This window comes from Panulirus ornatus, chromosome 12, assembly GCF_036320965.1.
Source record: "Panulirus ornatus isolate Po-2019 chromosome 12, ASM3632096v1, whole genome shotgun sequence".
In the NCBI taxonomy this organism is placed as follows: domain Eukaryota; kingdom Metazoa; phylum Arthropoda; class Malacostraca; order Decapoda; family Palinuridae; genus Panulirus; species Panulirus ornatus.
Window position 1 is genome coordinate 27,100,578 of NC_092235.1, and position 26,965 is coordinate 27,127,542.

General features: G+C 39.2%; 1 protein-coding gene across 1 annotated transcript in view; it reads left to right on the plus strand.

Annotated features, from left to right (window-relative positions):
- LOC139751934 (zinc finger CCCH domain-containing protein 15 homolog) overlaps positions 1–25,084 on the plus strand; it is a 35,550-nt gene extending 10,466 nt beyond the window's left edge. The window contains exons 5-9 of the mRNA XM_071667637.1: positions 4,532–4,651; positions 12,666–12,875; positions 18,743–18,877; positions 22,755–22,875; positions 23,112–25,084. Of these exons, the coding sequence (XP_071523738.1) occupies positions 4,532–4,651; positions 12,666–12,875; positions 18,743–18,877; positions 22,755–22,875; positions 23,112–23,287 (762 nt within the window). The 3' untranslated portion in view covers positions 23,288–25,084. The remainder of the gene's footprint in view (positions 1–4,531; positions 4,652–12,665; positions 12,876–18,742; positions 18,878–22,754; positions 22,876–23,111) is intronic.
- The last annotated feature ends 1,881 nt before the right edge of the window (positions 25,085–26,965 follow it).

A 26,965-nucleotide genomic window follows, 5' to 3' on the forward strand; every position in this document is an offset into this window, starting at 1 on the left:
ACTTGACTCTAAGCAGCATTTTGATGCTCCTTTTGTAACAAGGTTGTGAAAAATATGACTAATTAGGCAGTTCTTACTTTGCTTGTTTATTTGTTTAAAAGTTAGTTATAATTTCAAACTATGCATTTTCCCATTAATGTCTTGATTAGAGCATTATCAGTACATATGTCATTAATTTAAGCATACAGTTGATGGGATTTAATTCTATAGTTATATATTCTTTCTTTCTTCTTTCATACTATTCGCCATTTCCCGCCTCAGCGAGGTAGCGCTAAGAACAGAGGGCTGGGCCTCTGAGGGAATATCCTCACCTGGCCCCCTTCTCTGTTCCTTCCTTTGGAAAAAAAAAAAAAATGAGAGGGGAAGATTTCCAGCCCCCCCGCTCCCTTCCTTTTTAGTCGCCTTCTACAACATGTAGGGAATAGGTGGGAAGTATTCTTTCTCCCCTATCCCCAGGGATAAAAGTTATATATATATATATATATATATATATATATATATATATATATATATATTTTGCTTTGTCGCTGTCTCCCGCGTTTGCGAGGTAGCGCAAGGAAACAGACGAAAGAAATGGCCCAACCCACCCCCATACACATGTATATACATACGTCCACACACGCAAATATACATACCTACACAGCTTTCCATGGTTTACCCCAGACGCTTCACATGCCCTGATTCAATCCACTGACAGCACGTCAACCCCGGTATACCACATCGATCCAATTCACTCTATTCCTTGCCCTCCTTTCACCCTCCTGCATGTTCAGGCCCCGATCACACAAAATCTTTTTCACTCCATCTTTCCACCTCCAATTTGGTCTCCCACTTCTCCTTGTTCCCTCCACCTCCGACACATATATCCTCTTGGTCAATCTTTCCTCACTCATTGTCTCCATGTGCCCAAACCATTTCAAAACACCCTCTTCTGCTCTCTCAACCATGCTCTTTTTATTTCCCCACATCTCTCTTACCCTTACGTTACTTACTCGATCAAACCACCTCACACCACACATTGTCCTCAAACATCTCATTTCCAGCACATCCATCCTCCTGCGCACAACTCTATCCATAGCCCACGCCTCGCAACCATACAACATTGTTGGAACCACTATTCCTTCAAACATACCCATTTTTGCTTTCCGAGATAATGTTCTCGACCACCACACATTCTTCAAGGCTCCCAGGATTTTCGCCCCCTCCCCCACCCTATGATCCACTTCCGCTTCCATGGTTCCATCCGCTGCCAGATCCACTCCCAGATATCTAAAACACTTTACTTCCTCCAGTTTTTCTCCATTCAAACTTACCTCCCAATTGACTTGACCCTCAACCCTTCTGTACCTAATTACCTTGCTCTTATTCACATTTACTCTTAACTTTCTTCTTTCACACACTTTACCAAACTCAGTCACCAGCTTCTGCAGTTTCTCACATGAATCAGCCACCAGTGCTGTATCATCAGCGAACAACAACTGACTCACTTCCCAAGCTCTCTCATCCCCAACAGACTTCATACTTGCCCCTCTTTCCAAAACTCTTGCATTCACCTCCCTAACAACCCCATCCATAAACAAATTAAACAACCATGGAGACATCACACACCCCTGCCGCAAACCTACATTCACTGAGAACCAACCACTTTCCTCTCTTCCTACACGTACACATGCCTTACATCCTCGATAAAAACTTTTCACTGCTTCTAACAACTTTGATGATAGAGTTGCAGATATAGGGTGTTTTGGTCAAGGTGGTGTGCAAAGTGAGAGGGTTAGGGAAAATGATTTGGTAAACAGCGAAGAGGTAGTAAAAGCTTTGCGGAAGATGAAAGCCGGCAAGGCAGCAGATTTGGATGGTATTGCAGTGGAATTTATTAAAAAAGGGGGTGACTGTATTATTGACTGGTTGGTAAGGTTATTTAATGTATGTATGACTCATGGTGAGGTGCCTGAGGATTGGTGGAATGCATGCATAGTGCCATTGTACAAAGGCAAAGGGGATAAGAGTGAGTGCTCAAATTACAGAGGTATAAGTTTGTTGAGTATTCCTGGTAAATTATATGGGAGGGTATTGATTAAGAGGGTGAAGGCATGTACAGAGCATCAGATTGGGAAGAGCAGTGTGGTTTCAGAAGTGGTAGAGGATGTGTGGATCAGGTGTTTGCTTTGAAGAATGTATGTGAGAAATACTTAGAAAAGCAAATGGATTTGTATGTAGCATTTATGGATCTGGAGAAGGCATATGATAGAGTTGATAGAGATGCTCTGTGGAAGGTATTAAGAATATATGGTGTGGGAGGCAAGTTGTTAGAAGCAGTGAAAAGTTTATTGAGGATATATATATATATATATATATATATATATATATATATATATATATATATATATATATATATATATATATTGGAAAGGATCACAATTCAGCGCTTGATCAAGATATTCCTATAAGTCCATGGGGAAAATGAAACATGATAAGTTCCCAAGTGCACTTTCGTGTAATAATCACATCATCAGGGGAGACACAAGAGAAATATAAGTCAGTTGATATACATCAAAGACACGAAGCTAGGACGCCATTTGGTAAACATGCGGTTGTCCAGGACATACAACGAGCGTTCATAAACTTATCACTTTACAAATTTTATCAACAATAAAGTTATCTACTTTGTATAGACCATCACTAATATTAAGAGTATAATTCTTTGTGTATTTAATGAGAGAAGATTCAGTGATATTTCTCGTGGTAATAGAGTTAGAGTTAATGATGGAGATGGCATTACACCAGTCAGTACAATGATCGTACTTTTCGTGATTAAACAAGGCATTTGATTCTTGTCCCGTTCTTATACTATGTTTATGTTGCTTAAGTCTAACAGAAAGATCCTTACCAGTCAGCCCAACATAAAATTTGTCACAATTTCCACATGGCATTTTATAGATGCGTCCAAGAGAATTTTCTGGTGAATTCCTGATTAAGATATTCTTTATAGTATTATTGTTGCTGAAGGCAACATTTACATTAAAGGATTTAAGCAACATGGGAAGTAAAGTAAAATTATTATTAAAAGGGAGAACTAAAAGACTCTTGGTGTCAATGAGAGGTTTGGACTCAACTCTATAAAGTGAATACTTTGCTAACTTAAGGGATTTATCAATGAAAGATCTAGGGTACTTTAACTTGGATCCAATAGAATATATCTTCTCAAACTCATCATCGATAAACTCTGGACTGCAAATACGTAATGCCCCAAGGAACATAGATTGAAATGATGATAATTTAACTCTGTCATGTTGAGATGAGTAATAATGGATATATGAGCATACATTGGTAGGTTTTCTGTATATGCTAAACTTAAACTTAAACTCTGTGACCACGAGAAAAATAATTGAATCTTCTGTCATTAAATACACAAAGAATTATAATCTTAATATTAGTGATGGTCTATACAAATTAGATAACTTTATTGTTGATAAAATTTGTAAAATGATAAGTTTATGAACGCTCGTTGTATGTCTTGGACAATCGCATGTTTACCAAATGTTGTCCTAGCTTCGTCGCTTCGATGTACATCAACTGACTTATATTTCTCTCTTGTGTCTCCCCTGATGATGTGATTATTATACGAAAGTGCACTTGGGAACTTTTTGTGTTTCATTTTCCCCGTGGACTCATAGGAATATTATTATTATTATTATTTTGCTTTATCGCTGTCTCCCGTGTTTGCGAGGTAGCGCAAGGAAACACGAAAGAAATGGCCCAACCCACCCCCATACACAGTGTATATACATACACGTCCACACACGCAAATATACATACCTATACATCTCAATGTACACATGTATATACACACACAGACACATACATATATGCCCATGCACACAATTCACACTGTCTGCCTTTATTCATTCCCATCGCCACCTCGCCACACATGGAATACCATCCCCCTCCCCCTTCATGTGTGCAAGGTAGCACTTGGAAAAGACAACAAAGGCCCCATTCGTTCACACTCAGTCTCTAGCTGTCATGCAATAATGCCCGAAACCACAGCTCCTTTTTCACATCCAGGCCCCACACAACTTTCCATGGTTTAGGAATATGAGTATATAATTTTCCAAAAAAAGGAACAGAGAAGGGGGCCAGGTGAGGATATTCCCTCAGATGCCCAGTCCTCCGTTCGTAACGCTACCTTGCTAATGCGGGAAATGGCAAATAGTTTGAAAGAAAAAGAAAGAAAAAGAATATTCCTATATAGATATGAGTATTCTGTTATATCCTTAAAAGTCATGGAATATCATACATATTGAACATTTTCCTTACATTAGATTGATAAAAAAATGGGAAACATGAAGGCACTGCATTGTGACTATTTAACATTTCATGTGGCAGCTTGTCATACAGCAGCTGGCCTCTTGTTATCAAAGGAAAGATGAAGCTGTAGCAAAGTTTTGTACTGGTAATTTTTTGCTTGTTTCTACTTATTTGCTGTAGTTAATGATAAGTATTCACTAAGCATTTTTCTCATCTACAGGTTTGTAAATACTTCTTAGATGCAGTAGAAAATGGAAAATATGGTTGGTTTTGGGATTGTCCAAACGGAGTTGGCTGCATTTATCGTCATGCCCTACCTCCAGGATTTGTGTTGAAGAAGGTGAGTCATTTCACCATTGATCAAGTCTACCAGATCTGTAACAATTCATTTTGTAGAAACATTGGATGGTGCAGTTTATCCTGCTGTATTGACTTTGGTATTCACCTTATAAGTAAATGCATTAAGTTTGTTGAACAGGTATTTTAGCTCTTGCTGTTGGTGCTTAGTGTTTATGACTGCAAGGAGAGAATTATGATTAAAGCCAAGATAACAAGTGTAACATGAAATGGAGTCTGATATTTATATTTATTTATTTATTTTGCATTGTCGCTGTCTCCCGTGTTTGCGAGATAGCGCAAGGAAACAGATGAAAGAAATGGCCCAACCCACCCCCATGCATATGTATATACATACACATCCACACACGCAAATATACATACCTATACATCTCAATGTACACATATATATACACTCAGACATATACATATATACACATGTACATAATTCATACTGTCTGCCTTTATTTATTCCCATCGCCACCTCGCCACACATGGAATAACATCCCCCTCCCCCCTCATGTGTGTGAGGTAGCGCTAGGAAAAGACAACTAAGGCCCCATTCGTTCACTCTCAGTCTCTAGCTGTCATGTAATAATGCCCGAAACCACAGCTCCCTTTCCACATCCAGGCCCCACAGAACTTTCCATGGTTTACCCCAGACACTTCACATGCCCTGATTCAATCCATTGACAGCACGTTGACCCCGGTATACCACATCGATCCAATTCACTCTATTCCTTGGCCGCCTTTCACCCTCCTGCATGTTCAGGCCCCGATCACTCAAAATCTTTTTCACTCCATCTTTCCACCTCCAATTTGGTCTCCCACTTCTCGTTCCCTCCACCTCCGAAACATATATCCTCTTGGTCAATCTTTCCTCACTCATTGTCTCCATGTGCCCAAACCATTTCAAAACACCCTCTTCTGCTCTCTCGACCACGCTCTTTTTATTTCCACACATCTCTCTTACCCTTACATTACTTACTCGATCAAACCACCTCACACCACATATTGTCCTCAAACATCTCATTTCCAGCACATCCACTCTCCTGTGCACAACTCTATCCATAGCCCACGCCTCGCAGCCATACAACATTGTTGGAACCACTATTCCTTCAAACATACCCATTTTTGCTTTCCGAGATAATGTTCTCGACTTCCAAACATTCTTCAAGGCTCCCAGGATTTTCGCCCCCTCCCCCACCCTATGATTCACTTCCGCTTCCATGGTTCCATCCGCTGCCAGATCCACTCCCACTCCCAGATATCTAAAACACTTTACTTCCTCCAGTTTTTCTCCATTCAAACTTACCTCCCAATTGACTTGACCCTCAACCCTACTGTACCTAATAACCTTGCTCTTATTCACATTTACTCTTAACTTTCTTCTTTCACACACTTTACCAAACTCAGTCACCAGCTTCTGCAGTTTCTCACATGAATTAGCCACCAGTGCTGATTCTGATATTATGACATCTTTTTTTTCTCATGAAATTTTATTTTTTTCATGCTTCATCGTTGTTTCCAGGGTTAGCTGGGTAGTGCTAGTAAGCAGACTAAGATAGACACATCCACTTACACATATATATATATACATAGCACACCTACTTGTACATAGACATATATACACATACATATACATACACATATATACACATTTACATACTTGCTCACCTTCGACCATTCCCAACACCACCCTGCCCCACAGGAAACAGTGCTGATGCCTGAAGGAAAGGAAAAAAAGATAAATGCATTAATTTTTCTTCCATCACACCTGATTGCCATCCCCTGCATCAGCAAAGTAGCTTCAGGAAACAGACGAAGGAAGGCCACATCCACTTTCACTCATTCTCTAGCTCTCATGCATAATGCACTGAAACCTCACCTCCCTGTTTACATCCAGGCCCCTCAGACCTTTCCATGGTTTACCACAAACATTTCATGTGCTGTGGTTCTGTCCATTGACATCACATTAACCCCATCATACCACATCATTTCAGTTCACTCTATTTTCGTGCATGCCTTTCACCTTCTTGCATGTTCAGGCTCTGATCATTCATATTCTTTTTCACTCTATCCTTCCATCTCCAATTTTGTCTATTGGTTGTCCTTTTTCCCTCCACTTTTGATGTATATATCCTCTTTGTCAACCATTCATTGTTGATTCTCTTCATAGGTCCAAACCATTTCAACACACTTGCTTCTGCTTTCTCGAATGCACTCTTCTTATTTCCACACATCTCTCTTACCCTTTCAATGCTTACTTAATCAAACCATCTCACACCACATGTTTTCCTCAAACGTTTCATTTCCAACACATCCATCCTCTTCCACACAACCCTAACTATATCCCATATCTCATGACCATATAATATTGTTGGATTTACTATTCCTTTAAACATACCCATTTTTCCCCTCTGAGATAATGTTCTCTCTTTCCACTCATTCTTCATCACTCCCAGAACCTTTTCCATCTCCCCCACCCTATGACTCACTTCTCCCTCCATGGGTCTCTTTGCTAACAAGTCCACTCCCAGATATCTAAAACACTTACCTCCTTCAATTTTTCTCCAGTCAAATGTACATTCCAACTAACTTTTTCCTCAACCCTGCTGAACCTAATAACCTTACTTTTATTCACATTCTTTCTCAACTTTCTACTCTCACACACTTTTCCAAGCTCAATCACCAGCTCCTTCAGTTTCTCACTTGAATCAACCACCAGTGCTGTATCATCAGTGAACAACAACTGACTCACTTCCCAGGCCATCTCATGCTCAACAGACTGCATTCTCGCCCCTCTCTCCAAGACTTACGTTTGCCTCCCTCATGAACCTACTTGTAAACACACCTTACACCCTTGATACAAACTTCTTACTGCTTCTAGTTGCTTACCACCCACACCTTGTATTCTTGATACCTTCCATAAAACATCTCTATTAACCCTATCTTATGCCTTCTTCAGATCCATAAATGGCACTTACAAATCCTTCTTTTTCCAAGTATTTCTCACATATGTTCTTCAAAGCAAATACCTGATTCCCATCCTCTACCACATCTAAAACCACACTGCTCCTCCTGTATATGAATGCTCTGTTCATGCCCTCACCCTCTCAGTCATTACCCTCCCATACAATATTCCAGGTATACTCAACAAACTTATGCCTCTGTAGTTTGAACACTTACCTTTATCCCCTTTGCCTTTGTACAGTGACACTATACATGCATTCCGTCGATCCTCAGGCACTACGCCATGATTTATACATACATTGAATATCCTTCCCAACCAATCAGCAACACAGTCACCTCCTTTCTTGATATATTTAATTGCAATACCATCCATACCCACTGCCTTACTAGATTTCATCTTCTGCAAAGCTTTCACCACCTCTTTTCTCTTCAAACCACTCTCCCTAACTCACACTTTGCACACCACCCTGACCAAAACACCCTACATCTGCCACTCTGTTATCATATACATTTAACAATCTTTCAAAATACTCATTCCATCTCCTTCTCACTTCATCTCTAGCTGTTATCACTTCCCTTCTGTCTCTTTCACCAGTGTTCCCATTTGTTCTCTTGTCTTTTGCACATTATCTACATCCTTCCAAAACACCTTTTTATTCTCCCTCAAGTTTAATGATACTTTCTCACCCCAACTCGTATATGTCCTCTTTTTCAACCCCTGCACCTTCCTCTTGACCTCCTGCTGTGTATATCTCTCTTTTTAGACCAGGTAATCCCAATCACCAGCCTTTTTTCAGCACACAACTCCACAGGTTCTTTACCATTTCCATTCATAACCCTGAATGCCCTATGTGAACCAGTTACACCCTCAGTTGTCACATTACTTTTTTTTTTTTTTTTTTTTTGTCGCTGTCTCCCGCGTTTGCGAGGTAGCGCAAGGAAACAGACGAAAGAAATGGCCCAACCCCCCCCCATACACATGTATATACATACGTCCACACACGCACATATACATACCTACACAGCTTTCCATGGTTTACCCCAGACGCTTCACATGTCTTGATTCAATCCACTGACAGCACGTCAACCCCGGTATACCACATTGCTCCAATTCACTCTATTCCTTGCCCTCCTTTCACCCTCCTGCAAGTTCAGGCCCCGATCACACAAAATCTTTTTCACTCCATCTTTCCACCTCCAATTTGGTCTCCCTCTTCTCCTCGTTCCCTCCACCTCCGACACATATATCTTCTTGGTCAACCTTTCCTCACTCATTCTCTCCATGTGCCCAAACCATTTCAAAACACCCTCTTCTGCTCTCTCAACCACGCTCTTTTTATTTCCACACATCTCTCTCACCCTCACGTTACTTACTCGATCAAACCACCTCACACCACACATTGTCCTCAGACATCTCATTTCCAGCACATCGATCCTCCTGCGCACAACTCTATCCATAGCCCACGCCTCGCAACCATACAACATTGTTGGAACCACTATTCCTTCAAACATACCCATTTTTGCTTTCCGAGATAATGTTCTCGACTTCCACACATTCTTCAAGGCTCCCAGAATTTTCGCCCCCTCCCCCACCCTATGGTCCAATTCTGCTTCCATGGTTCCATCCGCTGCCAGATCCACTCCCAGATATCTAAAACACTTCACTTCCTCCAGTTTTTCTCCATTCAAACTCACCTCCCAATTTACTTGACCCTCAACCCTACTGTACCTAATGACCTTGCTCTTATTCACATTTACTCTTAACTTTCTTCTTCCACACACTTTACCAAACTCTGTCACCAGCTTCTGCAGTTTCTCACATGAATCAGCCACCAGCGCTGTATCATCAGCGAACAACAACTGACTCACTTCCCAAGCTCTCTCATCCCCAACAGACTTCATACTTGCCCCTCTTTCCAAAACTCTTGCCTTTACCTCCCTAACAACCCCATCCATAAACAAATTAAACAACCATGGAGACATCACACACCCCTGCCGCAAACCTACATTCACTGAGAACCAATCACTTTCCTCTCTTCCTACACGTACACATGCCTTACATCCTCGATAAAAACTTTTCACTGCTTCTAACAACTTGCCTCCCACACCATATATTCTTAATACCTTCCACAGAGCATCTCTATCAACTCTATCATATGCCTTCTCCAGATCCATAAATGCTACATACAAATCCATTTGCTTTTCTAAGTATTTCTCACATACATTCTTCAAAGCAAACACCTGATCCACACATCCTCTACCACTTCTGAAACCACACTGCTCTTCCCCAATCTGATGCTCTGTACATGCCTTCACCCTCTCAATCAATACCCTCCCATACAATTTACCAGGAATACTCAACAAACTTATACCTCTGTAATTTGAGCACTCACTCTTATCCCCTTTTCCTTTGTACAATGGCACTATGCACGCATTCCTCCAATCCTCAGGCACCTCACCATGAGTCATACATACATTAAATAACCTTACCAACCAGTCAACAATACAATCACCCCCTTTTTTAATAAATTCCACTGCAATACCATCCAAGCCTGCTGCCTTGCCGGCTTTCATCTTCCGCAAAGCTTTCACTACCTCTTCTCTGTTTACCAAATCGTTTTCCCTAACCCTCTCACTTTGCACACCACCTCGACCAAAACACCCTATATCTGCGACTCTATCATCAGACACATTCAACAAACCTTCAAAATACTCACTCCATCTCCTTCCCACATCACCACTACTTGTTATCACCTCCCCATTTGTGCCCTTCACTAAAGTTCCCATTTGCTCCCTTGTCTTACGCACTTTATTTACCTCCTTCCAGAACATCTTTTTATTCTCCCTAAAATTTAATGACACTCTCTCACCCCATCTTTGCATTAAAATCACCCATCACTAATACCCAGTTTTGTGCACCAAAACTGCTGACACAATCACTCAGCTGCTTTCAAAACACTTGCCTCTCATGATCTTTCTTCTCGTGGCCAGGTGCATAAGTACCAATAATCACCCATCTCTTGCTTTCCACTTTCAGTTTTACCCACATCAATCTAGAATTTACTTCCTTACATTATATCACACACTCCCACAACAGTGCTACTCCTTACTTAGTTCTTTTCCCTCACCAACCCCTGACTTCAAAGACATTTCCAATCCATTCCCCTTTACCCCTGAGGTTCATTTCACTGAGAGCCAGAACATCCAAGTTTCTTTCCTCAAACATATTACCTATCTCTCCTTTCTTTTTATCTTATGTACATACTCTCATATTGACACCCCAGTCTGGTCCATTGGGGAGGATAATCATTCTCTGCTTGGCTACTTCCCCTGTTTCCACTTTTAGAAATTGAAATACAAAAAGGGGAGGGTTTTTACCTTATAAGGGAATGTTGATTAGGATAGGAGAGGACATGCTGATGATAAGAGTAACATATTGTGAATATGTAATATAATAGATCTTAGGGATAGAGGAGAAACAAAACTACCCTTGAATATCTTGCATGTTATAGGTGACTATGAGGAGTGGGAGTTATAAGATGGAAATCATCCTTTTCTCTGTTATTACTTTCCAAAAGGACTTGAGCAAGATTTTCTTCCAAGGCTCATTTGTCCCTTCCTGCTTACTGTGCTGAGGCTGAAAATGGCTGATAGGTTTCAATAAAAGATAGTTGAAGTTGGATATTCATCTAGGATGTGTGATGTCACCATGGCTGTTTAATCTCTTCTTGGATGGAGTTGTGAGAAAGGTGAATATGAAGGTCTTAGAATGAGGGATGGATCTACAGTATGCTGGGGGAAGATTTATCTGGTGGGTAAGTCAGTTGCTGCTTGAAGATGACACAATTCTGGGTGCAGACTGCAGAGAGAGAGTCCAGAACCTGGCTCTGAATTCTGGAGTGTGTGTGAGAGGAGGAACTTGAGAGTTAATGTCAACAAAGTAAGTTAATAAGATGAAGCAAAAGGATGAGACATGGGAGTTTGATTTTGTTTGAATTGGGAGGACCTGTAGGAATTGTATTGCTTCATGTATCTGGTAATGGTCATTTCAGTGGATGGACCCATGGGTGCTGAATTGAGTCTCAGTATGGAAGAAATTTTTAAGGTCCTGGCTTTATTGAGGAATATGTGGAAGGACAATTCAGTATCTAGATTCTTAGGCAAAGATAGGTACATTTGAAGTCATAGTTCTGTCGGTGTTTAAGTCATGAGTTGTAAATGCATAAGAACAGAAAAGAGTGGTTGTGATGGAAGTGCATTCCCTAAGGTCAATATGTGATGTGAGACAGAGTGATTGTGTTAGAAATGACAGTGTGAGAGTAAGGTGTGGTAGTAACTGCAGTCTGATAAAGAGGTCTGACTAAGGGATGTTGAAATGGTTTGGAGATATGGAGAGGGTAAATGAAGAAAGACTGACCAAGAGGATCTACATGTCAGAAGTTGAGAAAGTCTGACAGAGGAGAGGCCAAGAAGAAGCTGGAAGGATGGAGTGAGAAGACTTAAAGATATCATGGCCTGAACTAGAAGGATGGAGTGAGAAGACTTAAAGGTATCATGGCCTGAACATTTAGGAGGGTGAATGGGGTGCTTGGGATAGAATGCATTGAATTGATGTGGTATATTGGTAAGTGACATGTTGCTAATGTGCTGCACCAAGACACAAGAAGCACTTTGGGGAAACCATGGAGTCATGTTTAAGGCGTGTCTGGTGCAATCAAGTATTATTGCAACATACAGGACAGGTAGAGAGTGTATGTGTGCAAATGGGGCTATCATTTGTCTTCCTAATGCTGTTTCACACAGGATTGGAGAAGCAGTTATATACAAAAAGTTGTCATACATCTTTCTTTTCTTTCATACTATTCGCCATTTCCCGCGTTACCGAGGTAGCGTTAAGAACAGAGGGCTGGGCCTTTGAGGGAATATCCTCACCTTGCCCCCTTCTCAGTTCCCTCTTTTGGAAAATCAAAAAAAAAAAAAAAATGAATATTATGTACCTGTACACACACGTATATACATATACATATAGCCTGTTATTTTTTCAGGACCGCAAGAAAATGGAAAAAATGAAAGAAGATATCAGTCTTGAAGACCTTGTGGAGCGTGAACGAGCTGCCTTGGGCAGCAACACAACAAGAGTTACTTTAGAGACCTTCTTAGCCTGGAAAAAAAGGAAGCTTAAAGAGAAGCAAGATCAAGAGAAAAAAGACTCGGAGAAGAAGAAAAAAGATTATCATGCAGGAAAGGATTTTGGAGTAAGTACATGAGAGTAACTGCCCTTAACATCAATCATGGAGTTAGTGAATCCTCAGGATCATAATGAAAATATGAAGAATGGCTGCGTAATGCTGATTTAAATAAATGATGCTTTAGAATCCCTCAGTCACCATGAGTCTCCATCGCCTGTGCATTTTCCTGTCTCTGCCTTTCCTGTTTCCCTTTCCATTCACTTTTGTTAACCTTTTTTTATTCATCCTCTCAATCTGCTTTCCCTCTCATTTTGTTTTCCTCAGCTTCCACAATTATTTTTTTCCTCGTACATACAAGCCCTGCCACAATTGCAAATTCTTATTGTGGTGTGCAGGTAGGTATCCTCCATTTGCTTTCCCTCTGCTTTCATTCTTTTTCTCAACCTTTTAACATAGTGAGTTTTAGGTTGATACAAGGTAGTGATGTTATAGTTGGAGTAACATCGCCACCTCGCCACACATGAAATAACAACCCCCTCCCCCCTCATGTGTGCGAGATAGCGCTAGGAAAAGACAACAAAGGCCCCATTCGTACACATTCAGTCTCTAGCTGTCATGTAATAATGCATCGAAACCACAGCTCCCTTTCCACATCCAGGCCCCACGGAACTTTCCATGGTTTACCCCAGATGCTTCACATGCCCTGGTTCAATCCATTGGCAGCAAGTTGACCCCAGTATACCACATCGTTCCAATTCACTCTATTCCTTGCACGCCTTTCACCCTCCTGCATGTTCAGGCCCCGATCACTCAAAATCTTTTTCACTCCATCTTTCCACCTCCAATTTGATCTCCCACTTCTCCTCGTTCCCTCCACCTCCGACACACATATCCTCTTTGTCAATCTTTCCTCACTCATTCTCTCCATGTGACCAGACTATTTCAAAACACCCTCTTCTGCTCTCACAACCACACTCTTTTTTATTACCACACATCTCTCTTACCCAATTATTACTTCCTCGATCAAACCACCTCACACCACATATTGTCCTCAAACATCTCATTTCCAGCACATCCACCCTCCTCCGCACAACTCTATCCATAGCCCATGCCTCGCAACCATACAACATTGTTGGGACCACTATTCCTTCAAACATGCCCATTTTTGCTTTCCGAGATAATGTTCTTGACTTTCACACATTCTTCAAGGCTCCCAGAATTTTCCCCCCCTCCCCCACCCTATGATTCACTTCCGCTTCCATGGTTCCATCCGCTGCCAAATCCACTCACAGATATCTAAAACACTTCATGTAATTTAAACACTCCCCTTTATCCCCTTTTCCTTTATACATTAGTGCTATGCATGCATTCTGCCAATCCTCAGGCACTTCACCATGAACCATACATACATTGAATATCCTCACCAACAAGTCAGTAACACAGTCACCCCCTATATTTATGTATATAAGTGGATGGGTCTTTTTTCGTCTTTTCCTGGCGTTACCTCGCTGACTTGGGAAACATCGATCTGGTATAATAGATAATAATAACTTTGTTTTTATCCCTGGGGATAGGGGATTAAGAATACTTCCCACGTATTCCCTGCGTGTCGTAGAAGGCGACTAAAAGGGGAGGGAGCGGGGGGCTGGAAATCCTCCCCTCTCGGTTTTTTTTTTAATTTTCCAAAAGAAGGAACAGAGAATTGGGCCAGGTGAGGGTATTCCCTCAGAGGCCCAGTCCTCTGTTCTTAATGCTACCTCGCTAATGCGGGAAATGGCGAATAGTTTGAAAGAAAGAAAGAAAGAAGAATATTGAAAGATTTGTTTCTTACAGCTACATTTGAAATTGTAGATAGGCTTAGTAAGGCTTGTATCCAAATGTTTTGGGCAGTAAATACCACTGCAGAGGAAGCTTGGTATATGATGGATATCAGTTACCGAGAAGTTTTCCTGCTTGGCACTTGAAATATTTCAGCAGCTTATGTAGCATAATTGTAACCAACTGCTTGCAGTGGTAGACTCAGATACAACTTGTCTACTCTTTACACTTGAGCTGCATTCATGGAACTGTGAGTGTAAGGCAAAAACCATATATCAAAATGATTTTTCCCATGAGCATAATGTTATAGATTGACAGTGTTCGTGGCTGATAATTTTCAGTTATCCTTCCCTAAGTAGATGATAAAGATATGAATTAAATACATTTATGCAGATCACAGATAAATGTTTAAATAAATACTAAAGGCATGAAAAGTAATTATTTAAGTAATACAAAACAGAATTTTTTTTTTTTTTTTTTTTTTTTTTTTTTTTTTTTTTTTTTGCTGCTGTCTCCCGCGTTTGCGAGGTAGCGCAAGGAATATTTATGTCAGTAAATATTTCACGTAGGCAAGACTTTCTTGCTCTTTGCCTGATGTCTGAGCAGTTGCATGCATGGCTGGTGAGGTTTCTGCATTTTTTAGGTTTTATCTTTTTCTTTTTCGTTTTTTGAAAAAGTTTATAACTTTCACTTCATGAAAAGTATGAACATAAAAATTCTGAATCATTAATTGGAATGTGTTCATATTCTGTTAGTGGTATTGGGTCAAAAAAGCATGAATGGAATAAGTTTTATGGGATGGTATTGACTGAGAGGGTGAAATCATGTACAGAGCATCAGATTGAAGAGGAGCAGTGTGTTTTCAGAAGTGTTAGAGGATGTGTGGAATAGGTTTTTGCTTTAAAGAATGTGTGAAAATTACTTGATAAAACAGATGGATTTGAATGTGGCATTTATGGAACTGGAGAAGGCATATGATAGGGTTGATAGAGATGCTTTGAGGAAGTACTTAAGAATGTATGGTGTGGGAGAACTGCTAGAGGCAGAGAAGTTTTTATGTAGGTTGAAAGGTTTGTATACAGGTAGGAAGACAGATGAATGAATGGTTCCAAGTGCAGATTGGTGTGGAGTAGGGGTGGTGAGGGAGGTAAATGCAAGACTCTTGGAGAAAGGGGCAATTATGCAGGTTGTTGGGGATGAGAGGGCTTGGGAAGTGAGTCAGTTGTTTTGCTGATGGTACAGTCCTGATGGCTGATTCAAGTGAGAAATTGCAGTTGGTGACTGAGTTCGGAAGAGTGTGTGAAAGGAGAAAGTTGTGAGTGAATGTGATTAAAAGCAATGTTTTTAGGTCCAGTAAGGTTGAGGGACAGGTTAGTTGGAAAGTGAGTTTAAATGAAGAAAAATTAGAGGAAATGAAGTTTTAGGTAACTGAGAGTGGACATGGTGGTGTAAGTGAGTCATAGGGTGGGGGAGGGAGCAAAAGTTCCTAGAATCCTGAAGAATGTGTGGAAAGAGAGAACATTATCTGGGAGGGCAAAAATGGGTATGATTGAAGGAATAGTAGTCCCAACAATATTATGTGGATGCAAAGCATGGGCTATAGATAAGGCTGTGGGGATGAGGATGGATTTATTGGAATTGAAACTTTTGAGGACATTATGTTGTGTGAATTGGTTTAATCGAGTAAGTAATGAAAGGATAAGAGAGATGTGTGGTAATAAAAAGAGTTTGGTGAGAGAGCAGAAGAGGGTTAGCTTAAATGGTTTGGATGTATGAGAGAATGAGCGAGGAAAGGTTGACAAAGGGGATATGTATGTTAGAAGTAGAGGGAACAAGGAGAATGTGGAGAACAAATTGGAGATGTTGAGCGATTGGGGCCTGAACACGTAGGAAGTTGAAGGGCTTGCATGGGATAGAGTGAGTTGGAATAATGTGGTATACTGGGGTTGATGTGATGTTAATGGGCTGAACCAGGGCATGTGAAGCATCCAGGGTAAACCATGGAAAGGTATGTGTGATCTGGATGTGGATAGGGAGCTGTGGTTTTGATGCATTACATATGACAGCTAGAGAATGGGTGTGAGCAGATGTGGCCTTTTTTTGTCTGTTCCGGGTTCCACCTTGCTAATGTGGGAAACCACAATCAAATATGAAAAAGTGAGCGAAGTTCAAGGAATAGCAGTAGTCTATTAAGTTGCTTATTTTCGAACTTTCTTTGTCATAATGCATGCAGGATATTATGCTGTCATCCTTGCATATGTATGTTTGTGTGGACACTCTTGCTTACAAAATAACACAAGAACAATTAATTGTTGAAACTTTATATTTACCCTCCAGTTGCTACCAGTAGAGAAGATGAACTGATTTGATTTGGGGGCATGTAATTGTGTGAATTTGCATATTCATTTAAAAAAAAGAACATTTTAAATGCAATAATTCAATTGTGGTGAATGATGGGAAATTCAAATCTATAAGATAATGTATTAGACAAAGATTAATATTATGTCATACCAAGTTTTGCAAGTTATTAAGTGCAGTAGCTGTTACTCCCTCATTTTCAAATTGTGGCACAACATTAGATAACACTGGTGCTTCTTGTTTTTTCATTGTTTTGTTGTGATTTAATGAGGATTAATACATAATCAATGCAAATCAAGTGCAGATTGAACTACAAAAGGTCAGCTCCTTGAAAGAAGAATATATTAGGCATCCAGATGTAATGTATAGTGTTAAGTAATTCATTTCCATGTGGCAGGGCATATTGTAATGATGTTGTAGAATCAGATTAGGTAAAACAAAGTTAGCAAACTTTAGACTTGCTTTTCAAGATGAAGTGATGAAAGTGTAGTATTTAAAAAGTGAATCTTCGTTATAGCCTTTGTTCTTGCACTGATGATACTCTATTTTTCGCACCATATATGGACAGACTTAACTCTTACTCTTGTGTACTGTAGATCTCTCTCAATTTTACTCCAGTTCTGTTGATTTTCACCCGGACTGTTGGGGTCAGTTCACTTGCTGAAAAATTCTTGCTTTTTTTGTTACACAATTTTTATCATTATTTATTATGCTTAATTGTTGTTTCCTGTGTCAGCAAGGTAGCATCAGGAAACAGACGAAGAATGGCCCATCCACCCATACATGCATATACATATCAACATATACATACACATACATAGACATATACATATGTATTCAACACATGTACATATTCATACTTGCTTGCCTTCATGCTTTCCCAGCACTACCCCCACCCCACAGGAAACAACATCGCTACCCCCAACTTCAGCGAGGTAGCACCAGGAAAACAGACAAAAAAGGCCACATTCATTCACACAGTCTGTAGCTGTTATGTGTAATGCACTGAAACCACTGCTCCCTATCCATATCCAGGCTCCACAGACCCACACATGGTAACATAAAGAACAAATGAAAAACAGTTTCATTTGCATTCATCCTTTGTCTCACTCTTGTATATCGTGTCAAAACAAAAGACTCCTAAACAGTTAAGCCACATAGATTTTTCCATGGTGTAACTTAAACACTTAATAACCCCGGGTTCAGCTGATTAACAGCATGCTACAATGTCATATAATGTATCACTCCAGTTCTTTCTGTCCTGTGCATGCCATCTGCTCCCTTGAATGTTCAGGCTCTGATACCTCAAAGCTTCCTCTATTCCATCCTTCCTTCTCCTCCATGGTTTCCCTTACCCCTTGCTTCTTTTGTTCCTGCCTCATAGAGAGTTAGACAGTGGATGTGTGCAAATTAGGCCATTTCTTCTTCTGTTCCTGGCACTTACATGGGAAACTGTGAATAAGTATGAAAAATATACCTACCTTTTGTTGTATTATCCAAACCAGGCAACAGATTTATCAGCATTTTTCTGTGCTTCCCATACTAGAATGTATGGAGATGTGTTACTGAAATCTGATTTACAGAAATTCTCTTATTTTCCACAAGATGGTTTTGAAAATGAAGACAGCATATTAGCATTATGATTAATAGTACCTCAGAAAATTAGGTTAGATGTTTTGATAAAGAAAAGGTTCTGTGCATTTATTTTTCAGCTCAATTCAAAAGCTCTCTTTCTATACATTGCAAACATTTTACAGCTGTCTGGTCGGGAAATGTTTACATTCAACCCTAACCTGGCGACAGGAGGAGACGACCTGGAAGAGGGGGATGAGTCCTTTGATGTGCACAATCTTGGGAGAGACCCTGAGGAGGATGAGGAGCAAGATTATGAGGTAAGTATTAGATATTGAAAGAGAGAATAGAATGTACTTATTTATTCATGTCCTTCCCCAGGAGTCCCTTTTATCTTCATAAGACTCCCGCAGCTCTCAGGAAGCTGGCAACATTTTCCGTAGTGGACCATATGATATATAGTGTAGTGATGTATATATATATATATATATCAGTTGTTGTTCGCTGATGATACAGCGCTGGTGGCTGATTCATGTGAGAAACTGCAGAAGCTGGTGACTGAGTTTGGTAAAGTGTGTGAAAGAAGAAAGTTAAGAGTAAATGTGAATAAGAGCAAGGTTATTAGGTACAGTAGGGTTGAGGGTCAAGTCAATTGGGAGGTAAGTTTGAATGGAGAAAAACTAGAGGAAGTAAAGTGTTTTAGATATCTGGGAGTGGATCTGGCAGCGGATGGAACCATGGAAGCGGAAGTGGATCATAGGGTGGGGGGGGGGGGTGAAAATCCTGGGAGCCTTGAAGAATGTGTGGAAGTCGAGAACATTATCTCGGAAAGCATAAATGGGTATGTTTGAAGGAATAGTGGTTCCAACAATGTTGTATGGTTGCGAGGCGTGGGCTATGGATAGAGTTGTGCGCAGGAGGATGGATGTGCTGGAAATGAGATGTTTGAGGACAATGTGTGGTGTGAGGTGGTTTGATCGAGTAAGTAACGTAAGGGTAAGAGAGATGTGTGGAAATAAAAAGAGCGTGGTTGAGAGAGCAGAAGAGGGTGTTTTGAAATGGTTTGGGCACATGGAGAGAATGAGTGAGGAAAGATTGACCAAGAGGATATATGTGTCGGAGGTGGAGGGAACGAGGAGAAGTGGGAGACCAAATTGGAGGTGGAAAGATGGAGTGAAAAAGATTTTGTGTGATCGGGACCTGAACATGCAGGAGGGTGAAAGGAGGGCAAGGAATAGAGTGAATTGGATCGATGTGGTATACCGGGGTTGACATGCTGTCAATGGATTGAATCAGGGCATGTGAAGCGTCTGGGGTAAACCATGGAAAGCTGTGTAGGTATGTATATTTGCGTGTATGGACGTATGTATATACATGTGTATGGGGGTGGGTTGGGCCATTTCTTTCGTCTGTTTCCTTGCGCTACCTCGCAAACGCGGGAGACAGCGACAAAGCAAAAAAAAAATATATATATATATATATATATATATATATATATATATATATATATATATATATATATATATATATATATCTACATTGGGAGAGTGCTGAATCATGAATACTTTTCATATGAACGTTTGCTGAAAGCTAACATCATTTGGATGTATCACTATCATTTGATTAGGGACCTCTGCTGAGTCAATAAGGGTTAGCTTCTTTTGGGAATGAATGATAAAGTAAGGTCTAAGAATATTGCAGCTAGTATCATCATGCTATTTGTAGAATAGTTATCAAGTATATGGTAGGATTGTGATTGATCATGGCAGAGTATTAGTGAACCTTTGTAGATTAAGAACAAGGTGGATTTAAGAAGGAGTAAGAGTGTGTAGACTAGATTTTTACACATAGACTTGTGAAGGAGAATTAGAAATAAATGTCTACAATATTCATGGAAGTAGAAAAAGCTTGTGACTCTTTTGCTTTGACTGGAGTACTTTTGAATGCTGTTAAAACTTTGTCATGGAAGTAGTGCTGCATGTGTTCTATGAGTAAAAGCTTTGCAAGAAATGTAATAATAATAGGTAGATGATAGAATCTCAGAAAATATGCTTGAAAAAAGATTGAAACATAATGATTTTACGTGGTGTCTGATGAGTTGTTACTTTACTTTAGGATTATATAAACTGTGCATTTAATTCAGTCTGACTTACCTGTTAATACACAACCATTGACTACTTTAAGATCATACTATAGCAGTAATATCACTTTTCTATGAGACGAGTAAGTGTCTGTGCATTCTTGAGTTGTTTATGATTTTGTGTGTCCATCATAGTGAAAGAGTGGAAGCCAGAGAGAAAGTACTGAGATATTTCATGTCTGCACATGGCACTGCACTTTGTACAGTTTTTACTTATTTATTTATTTATTTTGCTTTGTTGTTGTCTCCCGCGTTAGCGAGGTAGCGCAAAGAAACAGACGAAAGAATGGCCCAACCCACCCACATACACATGTATATACATACACATTTACACACTCAAATATACATACCTATACATCTCAACGTATACATATATATACTCACACACAGACATATACATATATACACATGTACATAATTCATACTGTCTGTCTTTATTCATTCCCATCGCCACGGTGTGGTAAGTCGATGAAAAAAAGTTTGTACGGTGTGGTACGTCGACTATGCAGAGTATACCCTAGAGATCCCAAGGTCTCCATGATATGAACATGATATGCAATGTCTCCCAGAGATGGAAGAAAAGAGTGCATGACAGGATATTACAGAACTCCAAGGTTTGCCAAGAATGATTCATTGATATGATTCTTTGAAGAGGGAATTTATGGAATAACTGTACTTATGTGTTTGAAACAAATACAAGCTGGTAAATGTTTGAAGTTAAGTTGAGCAAAAGTAAAGTAGGAACCCATTAACCACATATCTCCGCTGGTCATTGGAAACAGTTTCCTAATACAGTTAACCCTTTTTGATTACATGAAAGTAAAGTCTGTAAAGTAATTTAACCTCAGTAACTGCAGGCATTGAATTTTTTTTTTAGCATTTTAATGACCAGATTTTGTGAAGAAATTGTTTGTATACCCCTTAGAGAAGAGTAGATTAGACCTAGAAAATTCTCTAAAAAATGCTATTTATATTTCTCCCTATTTTGTTAGGTGTAATGTGAATCCTGAATATACTCTTGGTGCTCTGGGTGTAGTATTTTGTATCGTACTGATGACAATACAGTATGATACAAAAATTCTTGTTTTACAAGTATAGACAAATACTGAGAGCATAATGATCCATGTTGTTACCAAATGAGTGGTTATAAGTACAGTTACTAAACTGTCTGAAGTATAGTAACTGAATGTTTGAAATCTCTTGACTGGAGCATTTAAGATGTAGTTAGTGAGATGTGTGGAGTTATACTGATATTATTCATGATGTAATGATAAGTGTTGGGAAGAATTGATTTGAGTTTTAGTTTAAAGTTTGAAATACTGAGAGGGTTATAGCTAAAGAATAATGAATGTTGTACAGTGACAGGAATATTAATAGGAAAGCCCTGAATGTTATACCTAATGTGTTGGGAAAATTTTTGGAAGTATTCTAACTAAAGTGTATGGGATACAGTCACTGTTATTTAGGTATAATGCCTGGTGTGTAGAGTGTAATGATTGTAGTTATTACTAATTGCATGAGAGAATACACTAATTATGATTGAGTGTTTGGGGGAAATGACTTTAGTAATTACTGTGAGGATAATGAGTAATAGATACTGAGTGTTAAGGAGGGTAATGACTTGTAACTACTGAGTACTTGGGAGGTGTAGTACCTTTAGAAATGACTGAGGAAGGATAATGATGATGGTAATTTCTGAGTGTGTGGGAGGATAATGACTGTAGTAATTACTCAGTGTTTAGAAGAAAAATGACAAGTAATTACTGAGTGTTTAGGAGGATAATGACTTAAGTAATTACTGACTTTTTTAGGATGATCACCATAGTAATTACTGAGTGTTTAGAGGGATTGGGATTTTGGTAGTTACTGAATGTTCAGGAGGATAATGACTAATAAGAATCTCATTATTGATGTCTATAGTTTTGCGAGTAAAGTTTGTAGGGTGTGATGTCTTAGAACTTGTATCATGATGGTATTATGAGGAAAACAATGTATGTGTTTTCGCATCGTCAACGGATGCAGTTTGATAGGTACATAAATGCATTTTTCTTCAACAGTACAAGGAAATCAGCATTAACGACCTTCTGTCAGAGTACAAGGAAGTTGACACATCGAATGTATCTATAGCTAATCCTGATAGATTACGGCAGCTACAGGAAGAGATAGCAATAGATGCAGGTAAGATTGCCTATTGTATGATGTAACCTTAATCAATCATATCAGAATGTTTGAGAACTTTCTAGATTCTTTGAAGCCTGTGATGAAAAAGATTATGAATTTTTGCATCATCCACATGTTCAGTGAATTTTGGTTTTAAACATGCCGCTTCATTCTTTAATGAGGGAGCTTTTCATTTGCCATATACTCACTGATTTTTGCATCAGTAGTAATTAGATATGTTTCTTGACCTTCAGCAAACACAGCAGCAGCAGCAGCAGCAGTAGATGCAGGAGCTGTCGGGGGAGAGGAGGAAGGTGCTGCTGGTGTAGCTGATGCAGCAGCTGTGGATATAGATGAGGAATTGTTTGATGAAGATGATGAGGACCTTGATGAGTTAGATGAACAATTAGAAGAGATGACTGTCTCATAGAGTTGGTTGGTGTAGTCAGGATTGCACAGTAAGAGCTGCATCTATTAGCTGAAACTGTATCCTTGTTTAGGAATATACAGTTATCACAGCTGGAAATTTGAAATTTTTTGATATATGCAAATAAAGTCAGTTATGTGAGATTCTCTGGAATGGAGTGTAATTCTGACGCATTATTTCAACCATGTTCTTTCTATCCATTGATGTGTCAGCTTTCATGATGATGATGGGACTGCTTAGCTTTACAAATTATTGTAATAGCTGAAGTGAACCTACTTAATATATCTTCAGATCTTTTCAGTCACTGAATTTAAAACACCACCGCTACCCTATGGACCATGCTATCTTCATCCAAAATGTTTTGGAAATTCATTGTAGGGATATAAAGAAAAATTCTGTTCAGGTTTACAGTCTGAATTTTTGTCTACCCTTTTTATTTATTGAGTGCAATGTCTCAACATCTGCAAGTTTTCATTGTTTTATCACTGATAGTCACTTGTATAACTTATTGATACCTCATAAATTTAGCTGTGAAGACAAATGCCTGGTACAACACAGCATCACTGATGTTCATTTGACTGGTTTTATTGATGAAATTAAATGAATAAAATGATGATTACCAGCATTGGACATTAGTTACTATGACTTGCTTTTTGGAGCCTGTTAAATGTGATATTCAGAAGTGTTTGAAGGGAAACCATTATCAAGATGAGTTACCTCATGGTTTAAGATTCAGTCATATGATAAGTGTTGTGTATACCTAAGAGGAAGGTGATCAAGGCTTCACTAATAGATTTTGCATGAATGCATTCCTCCAAAGCATTGGACAGTGCTTAGTTAGAAGTCTCAACTTTGAAGACACTGTTAAGTTCGAAAATATAATTGAAATAAAACCTGGTAATTATCTGTAAATATTGAGACACTGTATTGCAGACCACAGGAAAGAAGATTCTTGAGCATTAAATGCTGAATGCCTATAACCATTAACAGTAATATAGAGTAAAATTAGGCCACACCTCTGAGGTCTGCATGCATACACAGTAAGATTTTGGAGTTGGGTAATTTGTTCAGAGAATTGTAGCTTCTTAGTGCATTTCACTAATTTGTTTCTCCTTGAGAATGGAGATTTCAAGAAGCTATTGCTTGCATCACTGTAGCCAGGAGGGCATGCATTGAATGTGTCCATTTAAAACCATTTTAGGTTTTGGTCAGAGATTAAGGTATTGCACTACTTGAAATAACAATCACCTCAAGCTTGTTTTAAAAGCATACTGCACATAATCCTCTCAGTCTACATATACAAACAAACCTCCTATAATTTGTACAGTTTGCTGCTGAAATAGAATAATTTTCCCATATCAAAAAGTCTTTCATCATATCTCTGAAAGGATGTTTGTTAGATTATTATCTTTATCTGTCTAGAAGGTAACAGTGAATCCAATGAATAAGAGCACTGCTACACATCATTGGCTCACAATGCTGGCCCTTGTTTTGGGTCTCCCACTATCATGGTCTCAGTTTCTCCAAAACATTTGCTTGTATCAAGCTTGTATGACTTCTTATCTATTTCCTGTCATTTGATAATGCTGTAAAATACCTTTAGAATGTTGGAATGTTTGGGTTAATGTGAATGATTGTTGAATGCTGAAATGTTGCACATTGTGCTACTGTACATTTGAATAGTTTTCGAAGATTACCGTAAAGCTTTATGTGCATACAGACTTTTAACTGACATTTACGTGGCCCAAATGTAAGGGGCAGAATTGTTTATTCTGTTTGAGAAATAAATACCTAATGATATTGATTAAAATTTTCATGTATCCTGGCTAACTTGGAAAAATGTAGAAATTGGACATAACTATATTAAGGAAGTAGCTGTACATGCAAAATTATAAATTCTCTTTATTTCAGCTATCTGTTGCTTTTGACTATTGTTTTATGTCATTACATCTCTTGTTTTAATCTTTTTGTGTTTCTTCTGCAGTTTATCAAACGAGCATGAGAGAGATTCTGTTGGATATCTCAAGAATAATCAAGCTTAGGACCATCTGTCCCTCAGTATTTCCGCAGAGGAAACACTGGCCTTCCTCACCCTTCACCAAACACACAGCTGTTGCTACAGCAACTCACTCTTTTTAGGCCCACACTCTTGAGCAACCTCTTATGAAAACTTTTTCTTGTTACCTTGAGCTCAGGTAGAAGTTAGCGGGTTTTATGTCGTACCCAGACACAATAATCTTTTCATTGATGACAATCTTTGATGGCTTAAGATAATCAAAACCTGTTTTCTGGCAAAGAATGAAACTGTTAGATGTAGAAATAACCCTTTTGTTGTCCACCCCAGTTACACTTTATTATGAGAGCAATATGCCTTATTTTTTCTCATACATATTCGCCATTTCCCGCATTAGCAAGGTAGCATTAAGAACAGAGAATTGAGCCTTAGAGGGAATATCCTCACTTGGCCGTCTTCTCTGTTCCTTCTTTTGGAAATTTAAAAATGGGTGGGGAGGATTTCCAGCTCTCCACTCTCTCCCCTTTTAGTTGCCTTCTATGACACGCAGGGAATGCGTGGGAAGTATTCTTTCTCCCCAATCCCCAGGGATAAAGAGCACCATGCCTTATACCCAGCTCAATCTCTTAAGGACCTCATGGACTTCAGTATCACTTTTATAGGAGACCATTTACATATGTGTTCTGGAACCTTGAAGCCCCTTTTGGCAGGAAATATCTTTATTGGCTCACCCGGGCCTTTCACTTTTATACATCCACTCTCTAGCTTTCTTGAATAATGCACTGAAACCAAAACCCACCATCCATAGCCAAGCTCCACTGACCTCTCCATAGTTTATCCCCACTGCTTCATTTGCTATGGTTTGGCGCATTAACCAAAGCTTCTCAATTTCAACTTCTCTTTTCGGTCTCTTCCTTGTTCATTACTCCCTCCACTTTTGACATGTATATCCTCATACTCTTTCTACACTTATTCTGTCCATATGCCTGATTATCGTTTTTCTCAAAATTTTTAATAGCCCTACAATACCCCCAGTGTTTGAATACCATGGGTGTAGATTTCTCCCGATGTCTTGTGTATTCTTGCTGAGCGTACTGCCTCAAACTCAGGTTAGTGGAATTTATACATTTGTTATGATATTAGGGGTAACTTTTCCTTTTATGATCCAGAGCTGTAAAAAGGACTTTGTAGCTTTAGTTTGTGTGCCATAGTTTATAGGAAAATGTTACCTGGGTGGGGTATCAATTTTGAATCTTATTTTTCAGTTCTGTTAAATCCGTGGAACTTGTTTATTAATTTTCAATTGCCTTGCTTTTCCCAAGGAATTTTTTTGTGCTTTCCATTTTCTTTCACTGTACCTTATATGTAAGTCTCAAATTAAAGCAAAACATTACAATCAGAGACTTATAGCATTCAGTAAAAGATTTTAATGAGCTTTTAACAATAGTTGGGGAGAATTTGCAAAGTACTACTATTTGAGATGAATGTTTTTTCAGGTGAACTGGCTGTATATTGAAAACATGGTTATTGCATATTAAGTTTCAGTGAAATTAAGTCAAATCATTCCCTATATCATCCTTAAGAGATAAATGTACAAATACCCACTCTTGGCAGGTGCTACAAATGTATGAGGTAAATGGAAACTTATCAAATGCAGTGAGGAGACA